This window comes from Botrytis sinoallii (assembly GCF_014898435.1).
Source record: "Botrytis sinoallii strain Bc 23 chromosome Unknown BSIN_001, whole genome shotgun sequence".
Taxonomy (NCBI): Eukaryota; Fungi; Ascomycota; class Leotiomycetes; order Helotiales; family Sclerotiniaceae; genus Botrytis; species Botrytis sinoallii.
In genome coordinates this window covers 3,117,173-3,132,671 of record NW_024066028.1, presented here as the reverse complement: position 1 = coordinate 3,132,671, position 15,499 = coordinate 3,117,173, and the positions used below count along the sequence as shown (strand labels likewise).

At 43.0% G+C, this 15,499-nt stretch overlaps 5 protein-coding genes across 5 annotated transcripts; 2 read left to right on the top strand and 3 right to left on the bottom strand.

Annotated features, from left to right (window-relative positions):
- Positions 1 to 1,061: 1,061 nt before the first annotated feature.
- EAF02_000670 (uncharacterized protein) lies at positions 1,062 to 2,383 on the bottom strand (the record flags this gene model as incomplete). The annotated part of the gene is made up of 6 exons (XM_038896718.1): positions 1,062 to 1,427; positions 1,484 to 1,571; positions 1,647 to 1,921; positions 2,000 to 2,078; positions 2,158 to 2,165; positions 2,372 to 2,383. 6 exons carry the CDS (start codon positions 2,381 to 2,383, stop codon positions 1,062 to 1,064), a joined length of 828 nt encoding a protein of 275 aa, XP_038763577.1.
- Positions 2,384 to 5,746: 3,363 nt separating this feature from the next.
- On the top strand, positions 5,747 to 8,961 carry EAF02_000669 (uncharacterized protein; the record flags this gene model as incomplete). Its single annotated transcript, XM_038896717.1, has 4 exons — positions 5,747 to 5,864; positions 5,939 to 6,096; positions 6,156 to 8,794; positions 8,877 to 8,961. 4 exons carry the CDS (start codon positions 5,747 to 5,749, stop codon positions 8,959 to 8,961), a joined length of 3,000 nt encoding a protein of 999 aa, XP_038763576.1.
- A 578-nt stretch (positions 8,962 to 9,539) lies between these two features.
- Positions 9,540 to 10,465, bottom strand: EAF02_000668 (uncharacterized protein; the record flags this gene model as incomplete). The annotated part of the gene is made up of 4 exons (XM_038896716.1): positions 9,540 to 9,683; positions 9,838 to 10,292; positions 10,359 to 10,377; positions 10,463 to 10,465. The coding sequence occupies 4 exons, from the start codon at positions 10,463 to 10,465 to the stop codon at positions 9,540 to 9,542; spliced, it is 621 nt and encodes a 206-aa protein (XP_038763575.1).
- Positions 10,466 to 11,126: 661 nt separating this feature from the next.
- EAF02_000667 (uncharacterized protein) lies at positions 11,127 to 12,668 on the top strand (the record flags this gene model as incomplete). The annotated part of the gene is made up of 1 exon (XM_038896715.1): positions 11,127 to 12,668. The coding sequence occupies one exon, from the start codon at positions 11,127 to 11,129 to the stop codon at positions 12,666 to 12,668; it is 1,542 nt and encodes a 513-aa protein (XP_038763574.1).
- A 466-nt stretch (positions 12,669 to 13,134) lies between these two features.
- EAF02_000666 (uncharacterized protein) lies at positions 13,135 to 13,808 on the bottom strand (the record flags this gene model as incomplete). Its single annotated transcript, XM_038896714.1, has 4 exons — positions 13,135 to 13,320; positions 13,392 to 13,473; positions 13,533 to 13,624; positions 13,752 to 13,808. The coding sequence occupies 4 exons, from the start codon at positions 13,806 to 13,808 to the stop codon at positions 13,240 to 13,242; spliced, it is 312 nt and encodes a 103-aa protein (XP_038763573.1). The 3' UTR covers positions 13,135 to 13,239.
- Between the last annotated feature and the right edge of the window lie 1,691 nt (positions 13,809 to 15,499).

The following is a 15,499-nucleotide window of genomic DNA, read 5'->3' as shown; positions in this document are numbered from 1 at the left end:
CCTTCTTTCTCCAAACTCTCTTCCATAGCTTTATACTCTGCCCATCCACCACCTCCACTTTCTTCTCCCTCAAAACCGTCACCCCCTTCATCTTTACTCATTCATCTTTCCTCGACTACCAAATCCTCCCACAGACCGTCACTGTATTCCCTCCAAGCCCACGGGCAAACCTATCTCTCTTTAAGGAGAAAGCATAATAGACAAGTTAATATCAGAATGATTTCTCAGGCCTCTCACCATAGTCCATTTGAGCAATGGAACAGGAAATGATTCGAAGCGGAATTTCATAAAAATGCATAAGAACATACAGCCTCGTCGTATACTACCTAGGTACTTACTATTACTGTCAAGTAAAAACACAAAAACTCAATACAACTATAAATCACAACTCACAATCACCATTGACGTTCACGAAAATCCTTATGTACACGATTCATTCAAGAAGGAATAAAAAAAACAGTTCCTATCATGCGATTGCATTTGGTTTGGAGACAACAACAAAATAGTGTTAGGTGAGTACTTTAGGCTATCCGCTATGACAACATTGAGATGTAAGAAATCCGAGGGATATCTAGACCAGAAAAAGCACGCCAACCACAGAGTACGCAAGCCCCCAATGTGTAAAAACTTGTAAAAGAGATCACGAGAATGGGCGATCTATTGTCCTGCCATAGAGGCACTGTGTGTTCTGAGAGGAAAATATGCATTCTGTTGAGCAGATACTTGTGCGATCAAACTTCAAGAATCCTTATCTCGTGAGAATTGAGGAGAAAAGGGTAACCATTTGTTAAAAGACAAGCAACTGACTTGAGAATACCGCAAGGAAACATCGCAATCAGAAAAGAAAAACATTCATCATCAGGATTCACAAAATCTTGGTGCCTTTGACAAATCGCAAGTATTTGCAAATATGCACCTAATTCTGCTTTTCATATCAACTCCTATGCCCTAGCCATCATGCTGCAATCACTCCACCAGCAAGCCAGGTATATTCCAGCCACTCCAGAAGATGAACAACATCAAAGAACGAAGACGAAGAGATTCCGAAACAGTTAAGAGATCTAAGATTCAGGTGCAGGGGCGGCCTCGGTAGCTGGCTCATCTGCCTTGGTCTCTGGCTCGACTGCCTTCTCAGCCTCCTTTGGTGCATCACCGGCAGCGGCAGCCTCAGGGTCACCGTTGTCGGATGAAGTCCAGAGGGTTAAGTTATCTCTGAGAAGTTGCATGATAAGAGTGCTGTCGCGGTAAGACTCCTCGGAAAGCGAATCAAGCTCGGCGATAGCATCATCGAAAGCTTGCTTGGCAAGATGGCATGCACGATCTGGGGAGTTCAAGATCTCGTAGTAGAATACAGAGAAGTTAAGAGCCAAACCGAGACGGATTGGGTGGGTTGGGGTCAACTCTGTTTGTGCGACATCGGTGGCGTTCTATTTAATATGATTAGATCATGTCATTCAATGAATAGACTTGGGATAATGTATACCTTGTAAGCCTCGTGAGCAGCAGTAGCAGCAACCTTGCGCTTATCACCAGAGGCAAACTCAGCCAAATAACGGTGGTAGTCTCCCTTCCTGTACCAATCATTAGCCCAAAACTCAGGAAGCCGTGGAATCCGGCGCAAAGAAATGTGAAGCGATAAGACTTACATCTTGTGGTAGAAGACCTTGGACTCTCCAGACTCAGCTTTTGGGATCAAGGACTCATCCAAGACGTCGAGGACATCTTGGCAAACCTTCTCCAATTCGGTCTCGATCTTTTGACGGTAATCACGGATGGTGGAAACGTGCTTATCGGTACCCTTGGACTCCTCTTTCTGTTCGATCGAGGAGATGATGCGCCAGGAAGCACGTCTGGTGCCGACAACGTTCTTGTAGGCGACAGATAAGAGGTTACGTTCGTCAACGGTGAGTTCCCCGCCCAACTGCATCACGCGTCATCAGTATTTGTATATCGCGCCGCAATCTGCAACGAAAAACAAATGAATTTGGGAGTCGCATACCTTGGCCACCTCCTTCATGTATGTAACCATCTCATCGTAACGTTCAGCTTGCTCGCAGAGCCTAGCAAGGAAAGTCTTGCTGTAAGGTCGTCGTTAGTACCACGTACGTCAAGTAAAGGAGGTTTTTGGGAGCCGCATGGAAACAAATCGAATCATACCTTTCACGCTGTAATTATCATAGCATTAGCATAAAGTTCGAAGAAGAGTAAATAAACAGGACAACAATGTAAATATGCTGTTGGATGGCAGTTGGGGGGGGAGGAGGGGGTAAGATTCGGGAATATTGACAAACGATGGAGGGGGAACGAATTCAAGGGAAAAGTGAAGTCGAGAAAGAGATTCACGGTAGCAAGCAAAGGGATTTGAACTTACTTCAGTAGTCATATTTGCTGATGTTGGAAGGGTATTGTTTTGTTGTAAATAGTATTAGGTAGAGGGAGAGTCGAAGTGGTTAGATGGAAAGAAGGTTTTGTGGTTGGGTTTCTTGGTGGTTTATTAGAGAAAGATGGGAAGTTTGCAAGTGCAAGAGTTGGGTATTAAGTGCGAGGAAGATCCAATCCATGGATCTGGTGTGAAGGTAATAATGGAGAAACTGACGCTAATTCTGATTGATTCAATAACCGAGCGGTCAATATTATATGATTGATTGTTGTTGGTAGGAAGCAGGTACTTGGAATAGATGTGAATGAATGCTTTTTTTTTCATGGTAAGATACCGTAACCGTAAATCCATTGGAAAATGATTAAAAAGAAATGAAATTACATGTAATCTAATTCTCAATCGAGTGAATGCATCCAATTATTGGACTCTTGGATTATTGTGATATCATGATAAATTGAGTACGAAGTACAATGCCAAAGTTCACGGGAATTCTATCAAATTGAAATGACACAAAGCAATCCATCCCTCAACTGCCTGGGGGAGGGACCACAGTGTGGATGTATCAAATAAAAGATCTTCACAAGTGAATGATTTACACCGGATCCTCTGGGACAGGAGCCAAAGAAAGGAAGTCTTTAGAATGCTTCTAGAATGAAAGATGATGAATGACATGGTGATATCCCTCTCTCATACTGCGTATGGCATAATGTCAACAACCAATTTGAAAAGTAAAGTCTCAATTCACCAGCACGAAGATACGACATTTGTGAGCCAACAACTAGGTAAGTAATCAATATTTCATTGGTCTTCATTAAATGAGGGGTTCAATACTAGGTAGATATTACCCAGGTAGGTAGTCGTGGTCGGTATCTTTTCTACCCAATACATATATGGCCTCACCTTACCTATCTTCTCTTCTATCGTACCTACACCTATACCTACACCTACATCCTATCAAAAGAAGATCATGGAAACTTGATATCGGGCTGGCTGATGTACAATGATGAATCAATGAGTCAACTTTTGTTGTATGGCAACCCTCTTAAATTACACTCCTTGACAAGCAACGGAAGGATCATATCCTACCTACCACACATTCAAAGGCAGATCGAACATCAGGAGATTCGAGGGATTCTAAGGAGTAATCGTAGAGATTCTTCAGAAACATAAAGCTTGGTCTGGCCTCAACTATGAATACAGTCATGAGTCCCTTGATCCATTAAAGGGTGTTGGTATGGGATGTCTGCCCCACGCAGATGTGGATTATTTCCCTTGTGACAACTGGAAATCAACAACAACCTCAAAGAAATGTTCGGAGTATCCGCACGGCGAAGTATTGTTCTTGTCTACCTGGTAGGTATAAAGTCAGAAAGGATTAGTCGTTGTCAAATACAGAACACTTTACCAATAATTTGTCTCATTAGTTGAAAAGGGTCACCATCAATTCCAGGGTTTAGTTGCAATCTAGAAAATCTAGGGATTGAAGGCAGAACTTCCGGTAATCTGATAATGGGGAGCTATCAAGGATTCGTGTCTCAAGTCTATTTCCTACATATTGGTTCAAGATCACATTATAAGTTATTCGCCTTCTATTTGATCGAGATCGACAAAGCCCCTGTTTGCTTAATTCTATGCGATCAATCCTAAATTTCAGACGAAAGACGAAAGACGAAATACCAACCTGCCTTCGGTCAGCTCAAGTGATCCATCCCAACGCTTATGAGATCCGAGGGCTTCAGGAGTATGGGAAGTATATACCTAGTATCGTGCTTTCCTGAAACTATATATGGTAACAAATGAGTTCTCAGAACAGTGGGGAAAAGTGTGCTTAGAACTCTAATACTGTACAGCTGGCGGCATTTTTATCATGCGACGAAGAAGGGAGTTAAGAGATGCCAGCAGTGGCCCAGCACCGCTATGTTTTTCCGACCCATCAGAGAACAATGAGTGACGAACAATCATGTCTACCTACCTCGTGGTAGGCAAGGATTACTACAAATTATAACCAATCGGAGACCGGTCGTTGATGGAGTTGGGACGGATTGAAATGTAAATTTTCCATAGAACCTAGTTAATAGGAGGATCCTAAAAGAAACGAGGCTGCATGTTCATAAATCAAGCTTCATGTGAAGAGAATCAAGAGATGCCGTTGGATCTAGGTTGTCGAGTTATATCGCTTCCTGGGCACTTTCGGTACAACTCGCTTCGCCCCTCTGTTCCTTCTTCGTTCCAACACGAAGGCTCATCCTTGTGAATATCTCTTGATCAAAAATGATGTTGAGATGGACGGAGTACATCAATCATAAGATTGATTGATGCTTTGCTACTCCTGGACTCAGTTCCATCGGTGAATACAATCGTTTCTTCGGAGAATCAATATTCAGATACAGTGCGCTGAACCTGCTTTTGACAGACAAACGGCAGAAAAATTACCCAGGTGGCTGGCGGGTTATTTTTTTCAGATGAAGATACGGTGCCGATGTATCTGTGAAACAAAAGCTTTATAATTCCAAGGACAGTGAGATTGAAACCTGTAAGTATCATGCCTTTCATCTATCGCTACCATGCACCTCCTAAAGGTGGTGATAAATAACAATTCATCCCATTTCAATGAATGAAATGACGCTCCGCTGGCTCTCCGAGGGCCACTGCCGTGGGGGCAGACAATTTGAAAAGGAGATGTAGAAGATTACTGATTTGATACTATTCACAATCAATATCAATTCCAATCTGTACCTATCAAGGATCGAGGCAGTTATCTCCAAGAAGCAAACCTTCACTCCTTCATTACCAGATTACTCAATTACTTCTACCATTGCTTCTACTGGTTTCCAAAGATCAACGCACAGACCAAGCAGTATCAACAATCAAGCTTCACTCAAGTCAGTCACAATCACAGTCACTCTGAACATGCGCATCCGGATCGGCAATGTCATACCCCGTTTCAATGAAGGCGACTTCTTTTACTAATTAATAATAAGGGAATTGAAAAAAGCCTGGAATTTCAACCAATCAAATCAACGTATGATTCATGATTTATGATCAAGATAGGTTCCTAGAAAGGACACTTGTTCAAGAGAGATACTACCCAGATATTATTAAATAATTGCATCTCTTTTTGGAACTTCCAGATTAACCTTGGAACCTTGGAATCATTTCGTTTGAATAGAATATCTTCCTACCTACATAGAATTCTCTTTCTTGTTCATCGTACCGTACATCTTTTGATTTTTCAAAAAAGGGAGATCTGTCCATAATTCTTCCTATTTAGATGAGACAATCAATTTGAACGAAGTGGCTATTATCGCTACAATCCTTCCTCTCTCTACAGATTGCCCCACGTTGTCTTCAACATAACATAAAGTCATGGACAGTGCATATTCCCAATCGACCTCTGAGGTCTTGGATCATTTCTCGGTATCCGAATCTCAAGGTCTCACAGATGCTCAAATCACTGCATCAAGGGAGAAGTATGGTCGTAATGGTAAGCACGCAATATTCCTCTCTTCTGCATCATTTGCGCCGGTTGAATTGCAGCTTTAGCTAATCATAAAACAGCTATCGCAGATGAGCCTCCAACTCCCATTTGGGAACTTATCCTCGAACAATTCAAAGATCAACTAGTTATTATTTTACTCGGTTCCGCGGCCATTTCCTTCGTTTTAGCTCTTTTCGAAGATGAAGGAGGATGGACTGCTTTTGTCGACCCCGCAGTGGTATGTTTTGACTCCCCCGCCAGGATTGGCTTTTTCGCCGTGCTAATGTATCAACATAGATTCTCACCATTTTAATTCTTAATGCCGTCGTCGGTGTATCGCAAGAAAGTAGCGCAGAGAAAGCAATTGCGGCCCTTCAAGAATACTCGGCAAATGAAGCCAAAGTCATTCGAAATGGACATGTCACTCGAGTTCGTGCGGAAGAGTTGGTTCCTGGAGATATCATCACAATCGCAGTAGGAGACAGAATTCCTGCAGACTGCAGAGTCCTCGCAATTCAGAGCAACAGTTTCTCAGTCGATCAAGCCATTCTTACAGGAGAGAGTGAGAGTGTTGGAAAAAGTACCACGGCTGTCAAGGATTTGAAGGCCGTTAAGCAGGACCAAGTAAACATGCTTTTCTCTGGAACCACTGTTGTCACTGGGCATGCAACTGCAATTGTCGTTCTTACTGGATCTTCTACAGCTATTGGTGATATCCACGAAAGTATTACGGCACAAATTTCGGAGCCAACTCCACTCAAGCAAAAACTCAACGATTTTGGAGACACTTTGGCAAAAGTTATCTCAGTTATCTGTATTGTGGTCTGGCTCATCAATATTCCTCATTTCAGTGATCCTTCTCATGGAAGTTTTGCCAAGGGTGCGATTTACTACTTGAAGATTGCGGTATCTCTCGGTGTTGCAGCTATTCCAGAAGGTCTCGCTGTTGTCATCACAACCTGTTTGGCCCTTGGTACCCGTAAAATGGCCGCAAAGAATGCCGTTGTTAGAAGTTTGCCTTCAGTAGAAACTCTAGGTAGCTGCAGCGTGATCTGTTCGGACAAAACTGGTACTTTGACTACAAACCAAATGAGTGTCAACAAGGTCGTCTATATCAATGAAGCAGGTTCTGATCTTGAGGAGTTGGAGGTTGAAGGAACTACCTTCTCTCCCAACGGTAACATTCTTTCAAATGGCACTGTGGTAACAGATGTAGCCACAAAATCGAATACGATCTTTCAAATGGCCGAAGTAGCAGCTCTTTGTAACGAATCCGTACTTGCATTTGATTCCAAGTCTAACACTTATTCAAACGTTGGAGAGCCTACTGAAGGCGCTCTACGTGTTTTGGTAGAGAAAATTGGCACCCTGGATGGAGCTCACAATCAAGCAAGAGCCAGCATTGCGGCAAGTGACTCTCTTCACCACGCAAGCTCTTGGTATGAAAAGAGAACTCCTCATCTCGCTACTTATGAATTCTCTCGCGATAGAAAGAGCATGTCTGTTCTTGTCGGAAACGGCCAGCAACAAAAATTGCTTGTCAAAGGAGCCCCGGAAAATGTGATCAATCGTTGCACTCACACTTTGGTTGGATCCAATGGCAAGAGAGTCCCACTTACAGAGACACTTGAGAAGCTTTTGTTGAAAGAAGTCGTCGAATATGGTAATAGAGGTCTACGTGTTATCGCACTCGCTAGCGTGGAAGATGTTGGATCCAATCCATTATTGAAGTCGGCAACTACTACTACTGAATACACCCAACTTGAGCAAAAATTGACTCTCCTTGGTCTCGTCGGTATGCTTGATCCCCCTCGCCCAGAGGTAGCAGGATCCGTCCGAAAATGTAAGGAAGCCGGAATTCGAGTCATTGTCATTACTGGTGATAACCGCAACACTGCCGAAGCAATCTGCAAACAAATTGGTGTTTTCGGAGAATTCGAAGATCTTAAGGGCAAAAGTTACACTGGCCGAGAATTTGATAATCTTAGCGAAAGCGAACAATTGGTTGCTGCTAAGACCGCCTCATTATTTTCTCGTGTTGAACCAAGTCACAAATCCAAGCTCGTAGATCTTCTACAATCAGCTGGTGAAGTGGTAGCTATGACTGGTGATGGTGTCAATGATGCACCTGCTCTCAAGAAAGCCGATATTGGTGTTGCTATGGGTTCTGGTACTGATGTCTCTAAACTTGCTTCCGATATGGTTCTTGCCGATAATAACTTTGCTACGATTGAGGTTGCCATTGAAGAAGGTCGATCTATCTATAACAACACTCAACAATTCATCCGTTATCTTATCTCCTCTAACATTGGCGAGGTTGTTTCTATCTTCTTGACAGCAGCAGTGGGTATGCCAGAAGCTTTAATTCCTGTTCAACTTTTGTGGGTTAACCTTGTTACCGATGGTCTCCCAGCTACAGCTTTATCATTCAACCCTCCTGATCATGATATCATGAAGAGACAACCAAGAAAGCGTGATGAAGCATTGATCGGTGGCTGGCTCTTCTTCCGTTACATGGTCATTGGTGTCTATGTCGGTCTTGCTACTGTAGCTGGTTATGCATGGTGGTTCATGTACAACTCTGAAGGACCACAAATTACTTTCTGGCAATTATCTCACTTCCACAAATGTTCGGCTCAATTCTCGGACATTGGCTGCCAAATGTTCTCAAACGACATGGCTAAATCTGCATCCACGGTCTCCCTCTCGATCCTTGTCGTCATCGAAATGTTCAACGCCGTCAATGCTCTCTCTTCTAGTGAATCTCTTCTCACCCTTCCTCTTTGGGAGAACATGATGTTGGTTTACGCGATTGCCTTGTCCATGGCTTTACACTTTGCACTCCTCTACACACCTATCTTGCAAACTCTCTTTTCAATTCTCCCATTGAACTGGAACGAGTGGCAGGCGGTTCTTATTATTAGTGCTCCTGTTATGTAAGTTTTTTCTATCTTTCCATCTTATGACATCTGATTTTATACATGTAGGATCTTCCTTGCTAACGTTTTTGATTACTAGTATCATTGATGAAGGTCTTAAATTCTTAGAAAGACAATTTTTCATGCAAAAATCAGCAATTCAAGAAAAACCAAAGAAAGAATAGACGGGTCTCTATGGATTGGCTTGGAGAATGCGCAATTGGATGGGAATCAAAACGGCTACTTGAAGTAGCTGAACAGAAAATGGTGGAGGTGTAAACTATTAGATTTTGGTAAATATTAGATTAACATACACGTACGATACCACTCACACAAAGGAAGGGGTATTGAACTTGAATCAAGAATATAAAATTACATACGCATGATTTACCACCCGATTCGCTACTTGAATATCTTAAGAAAAATATCTACATGTTTGCAAAGTTCATTCCTGAAGAGGCAGTAGTGAAATTGAAATGCAAACGTCTACGTAGATGTGTCATTTATGCTCGTTTTGTATCTATCAAACCCTTGATGCCTTGGCTGTTCGCTAGATAGATCTAATACTACAAATCTTTCCTATCTTGCGTGCTTGCTATCTGCACACAAGAAGGCATCTTTCACTGCTTCCTGCGAGAATCCCTGAGCATTGTCTTCATACCGTCGTAAGCATCGTTTTCTGTCAGGGATACGAGTTCGCATGCCTTCAAGATTACAACTGCGTCCTCCATCACAATTACGGCTTCGTTATAATTCACACCATTTAATCTTGTCTGCCCTTCAATAACCTCTTGGTAACCTTATCCTTCTCAATAATGTAAACATGGGCTCCCCAACCTGACAAGGCATCTCTGTCAACTGCGTTCAAGAGTGCTTGTGATATTGTCTCGAAGAGATCTTCTGGTCCCTGAATTTGAGAATTGAGCTGTTAGCATTTTATATGGTATATGTGATAAAACAGCTTCCTATTCCCACAAAGAGGTTTTTACCATATGACCGTCCCAGAAGTTGATCCCGCAAATATGTCAAGAGGGAAAAAAGATCCAGAGAATTAAACTCACCAAATCTGGTTCCCACAATCCTTCACAAGTACCAAACAATTGATCACTTGCAGTTCCACTAACAATGAAATCCTTTGCGAAATCAATACAACCAATACTATCAAAACCACAAATGAATGGCTTTCCAGTCTTCTGATCCAATCCCGCAACCACAGGACTAACGAAAAACGGACCAAAGCGACGTTCATACAGCGAACTCGAGACGAGATTCGCCATGGTGGTGGGAGAAATATTGCGCTCTTCGCGGAGTCGATACATGTTTACTTTGTAGCGGAAGAGATCTGAGACGGTGGACACATCTGTGGCGAGACCGGTAAGACCGAGATAGACGGAGGGGCCGTAGGAGAAAATTTTGGGAAAGTTGTTGGAGACGGTTAGGGCTTGGAGACCGAGACGGAGATCGCAGGCTATGGCGACACAGTCTTTGCCTACCATGGCTACGCAGGCACCGCCATCTGAGGGGAATGGTTAGCATTTGTGGTTTGGGGTTGGGGTATGGTAGGATAGAGAGGGCAGCGTACTGATGGAGAATGGAGAGCTCTAGATGTAGGTGTTAGCTGGTTATTCATAGCGTAGATAACATGTTTAAGATATGTATGGTTTTATGTAGTTAGAGCAAGCTTACCATTGTGAATGAAGGGTACGAATTCAGGGTATCAAGAACTGGGTAAATCAGAGAACGGCAATTGTACTCTTTTTTCTAGAGAGATTCGCAGATAAAGGGTTTGGTGATTTCAAGTTGAAGTGGTCTGGGGTTGTAATATCGAGGTTGTAAGAGAGATATGGACAAGGTAGACACGGCTGGCGCGTCGATGTTGAGCTCTCAAGCTGACGCTTGGGCCAACAAGGCAACGATTATGAGATACGACAGGTACCATCAGCTACCTACGAGTTATGGAATCATTTTACACCTATATAAAAGGAAGGGATTTTGAATTGAATTTTCTTTTCCAATACTTTCTACTTGAAGGAGTACATTTGAAGCAAATTATATTCTTGGACTTGTTTCCTTATTATTCATTATAGATTAACTTACTTGGTTTGACTTCCGCCGTACTCTACATCTACAAGGTTCATTGACTACGAGCTTGTTAACACCCCGCCACAAACCTCCAACACCCTTACAAATATCACAGAACTTTATAGAAGGACCCTACGAATACAACATAACAACTTCGACCTGGAATATTTCTATTTACTTCAAGTCGATATCGATCACTCCCAAAATCTCATAGTCGAATCATTCTATAATTTATAACATCCACTGCGTTAACTACCAATTCCTAGGTATGGCTTCCAACGTGGTAGTCATCGATAAGGGCTTCAACAGAGCAACCATAAAAGTCACTCCCGGAACTTACATGAGTGAAGTTGTCTCCGAAGCCTGCAAGAAACTTGGAAAGAAAAACACCAACTACGATCTCAAGAAAAGTAACGACAAGCCCATCGATTTATCCCAAACATACCGTCAAACTGGTCTCACCCCCGGCGCAAAGCTCACCTTGGTCGAAGCTTCCAGATCACCCGCTCCAGTTTCCATTGCGCTCCAATTACCACAAGATCTCGCATCTGCGGCTCCGGGCGGGAGATTGAAAGATACCTTTCCTAGTAATACAACATTGTGGCTTGTGCTCCGCAAATTCGAGTCGAGCAACGGGGGTGCGAATTTAAATTTCACGGGAAGAGGAGTAGCGCAACTACAAAATGGCGCTTCAGGAGCTGGTCGCATGGTGTATGAGATGCCGGTGCTGAATGTGATGGGGAGAGAAATGGCTACATTTGGAGACTTACAAAAGACGCTTGCGAATTTGGGATTGAATAAGGGGACGGGATTGCTGAGACTTACATTTCGACAGACGGATCAACCCATTGAGGAGGCTATGAAGGATATTGGAGAGTATTTCAAGGAGGAAGAGCAAGAACCGGAAGTCTCTGCCGAAACGCCGCAGAAGACTGAAGCTGTAACGGATTCTATTACTCATCTTCCTTCTTCTGAATCAGAACCACGAAATGAAGATACGATTATGGAGGATTCTGATCTTTCAGATACAACTCCCTATTCAACACCCACACCCGCCGGCGCAACCACAAACACTACACTTCCCAACCCACCTTCATCCTCCTCGACCGACCCTTCAACTTCACCTCAAATTCTTGGCCCCGATGGCCTTCCATTAGTTGTCTTCTCCGCCCCCAACAACTCCACTCCCCGCGCAGCCCTCGCCCCCCATAACGACGCCGATTACATTCCCACCATCCACCACGCCAAATCCGTGCTATCTCGTCTTCAAAATAGTTCTCAAAACACGAAACTTCTCTCCTATGATGAAGAACTTGCGCTTGAAACTTCCCGTCAAGATCGCCTATCCAAAATCAAAGAAATCCCTCTTCGTATTCGATTCCCAGATCAAATGGCTGTTAGTAAATCCATCACTAATGAGTCTCACGGAAAATGGCTTTATGAATATGTCCGCGGATTAATCGTGCATGAGAATGAACCGTTCAAATTGATCTATCAGGGCAACAAAGGAAGAGAAACAATACCTAATGAAGAGAGTAAATTCTTGATCAAACATTTAGGAATTCAGGGTCCAACGGTGGTTAATTTAGCGTGGGAAGATTCGGCGAATATTGAGGGATTAAAGGGAAAACCGGTGTTGAAGGATGTCTATAGGGAGAAAGCTACAGAGCAGCCAGTACCCGTTGTGGAGAGTGTGGAGGAGAAAGAAGAGGAGAGAAAGCCAGAAGAGGTGAAGAAGGATGATGGGGGTGGGGAGAAGAAGAAGAAGGGATTGCATAATCTTATTATGAAGAATCTGAAGAAGAGGTAGATGGAGGGAGGAAGTGGACGGGGTGTCCGAGAATGGTGGATGGATGGATTGTCCATGTTGACTTTAGCAGCGTCTATTTAGATTCCGCCAGTTGATGCTTAAAGAGTGAGTTGTGCACTAGGTGATGATGATTTATGACAGTATTCATAGGGCGCGTGGTTGGACTTCTTCGATCTTGAGACTTTGTATTTCACTTGATTAGGCTGGTAGGAAAGGGAATCATAGCGATAGGCGTTTTTGTTCCTCGTTTTCTCATTAGATCAGAGTGCAAGACATGAAAAGTCAATAGAAGAATTCACATGCCAGCTAAATATCAAGGACCATAAAAACAATTTTGGAAGGTATTTTATTTTTGCCCTGAAATCTTCATCAATGCTATGGTTACTAGCAGCTTCAGATCTCAATTCCCAGAATCATAGTAACTCGTAAAATTCTTCATTGTTACAGCTCCAATTCCCATATACTTGACTTGTGTAAATGTGGAGATCCATCATAAACCCATTTATCAATCCATGGTATTGAAGAGATGAGATGTGATTTCTTCGTGGTGAGAGAATATGAGGTTGGGAATTTAGTGACCGGCTCTGCGGGACTCGGCAATGACACCTTGGAGCTCGTCGACCTTGGCCTTAGCACGTCCGAAAGTACCGAGCTGTTGGTAAGTTAGTATTTGTCTTGCGTGGTGATGTGATGTTGGTGATGTGGGAGCAGTGGAAAACATACCCTCTTCTTTGCGAGCTTACGGGCACGCTTGTCCTTGCTGTTACGGAGCAATTCGATGACTCTGCGCTCGTATGGTGCAAGACTATTGGGAAGATGATTAGTTGATTGTTTACTCTCGAGAGAAAAGTGGAAGAAACATACCCAGAAACCTCCTTGACGATATCTCTGACAAACGCAGTGCGCTTGCTCAAGTGACCCTTGGTTCTGCTAACCTTGGGCTTGGAGACACGAGCCTCGGTTTCTATATATCACAACATAAATCAGCCGGTCCATCTTCTAAAATTTTCGCAAAGAAGATCCTCCAAGAGGTGAGACGGGCGGGTTTTTTGTTCCCCGAAATGGGAGATTTCATGAACATACGTGTCCTTTGTTGAGACCGACGGCGAGGCCGGTACGAGCTTGCTTTTCGGCGGCCATTGTAGATGTTGGCGTTGGGATTGTCGTGTTGTCGATGTTTCGTTGTGAGCGCGAGGGAGAAATTTTGATGTGGTGGTGAAATTTGAAAAATCGGAAGTGTGATCACGTGTGACGCTAGTGTGGATAAGCGAGTATGAAATCTTGGCGTTTTGTGTGGAGACAGCGGGTTTGGAGAGACAACCTCATTTATCATTCTTGGGGTCTGAAGTCTCTTTGTGTCCTACAATTCTTGAACCGTATTCAAATTGTCCTGGAAAAAGAAACATGCTACCAGCATGGTCGATTCTCAATTGAGTTCCTGAGCCCCACTCAGAATTTGAAAATAGTATAATGCCACACAGCAACAATGGTTTGTTTTGTATTCAGCAGAGCCTTGCTATCATTTCTCGAAATTTTACGGGCAACGATGGTACTAACATGTTTTTCTTGATTCGTTAGCAATTTCGAATCTTCGCTTTGAGGTTATTTTCCAACCCCTGCTGGATAGTCAGTACTCATTCAAAATTCCGATAAATGGATTGGCAAGTGATTTGGTTGCACGGGGAGACGCAACATATGCTACTAGCGTGTAGAACCTGCTCCTGAATTTCGATCGTACTTCCATGGCAGTGGCCCCGGAAAGCTAGCGGATCTTTAGTTTTGATTGTTGTGGTTTATCGATTCTACTGGCATCATGAGAGCAAGCCCCCATAGCCGGTCATGCTGCTTGAACGATGATGGCTTCTAGAAGGAAGACATGTGTTACACAGCCCAACTTGTGGAGCAACGATGTTTCAAGAGACTGTTCCCCTAAATTTAGTCCCGATTTGATGGTCGAATTTGAGTGGTTGGTCTACCACTTATAGTGGTTACAGAATGTGAAATAGACCCCTCTTTGGGGCACGAAATCCTCTCAAGAACCCCAGCTGCAAAGGTCAAATCTTCAAGGGCTTTCCCTATTTATTCTTACTATCTGTTGTTTCAATGCCCTCATATCAAAGACTTCATTTTCACAATCGATTGCGATCTGTGTTTGTAGTCTTCCTTACCCCATGGTTTCATCGTTTTGAACGCAGGCGACTTCCACTTCGCAATTTATGAGAAAGCCTCATTGTAGAAGTCCGATCACATGCTTATCCTCAACAGCTAGATATCCCATTTCCATTTGATACAGAATACTAAAAACTCATACATTCATCAAATCGCATCCAATACTGGTATTCAACATTTCAGGACTGCCCTCGCTCACTGCGGCTCATCTAATTCCTCTGTTAAAACTTCAAAATACTATATGCTCTAGACTAACCCTACAAGTTTCACAGCTCGCTTTTGCAGAGATATACCCTTTAATGATGATGTATAGAAATGACCTGATACTGATGTTAGCTATGCATTGGGTGCTGAGCGTCTCTATAATTACGCCATTTACATAACACCGAACTTACATACGAGAGATGCGTTTTATTCTTCGCCATTAGTTTCCCATATCGTGAATATATAGATTGTTACCTTGTAAAAAGAACTGGTTGTCTGGATTGAGTGCATACAAAATTTACCTTGGGTTGAATGTATTTGCTTACTCCATCTCCAATCCTGAAACCTCCATGAATAATTCTTGAATACGATATATTATATTATCAAATCCCAGGTTCGAGAGCATACGCCATACCAGGAAATATGGAGAAAAACGGTTCCAAAATAGACCCCGCCCT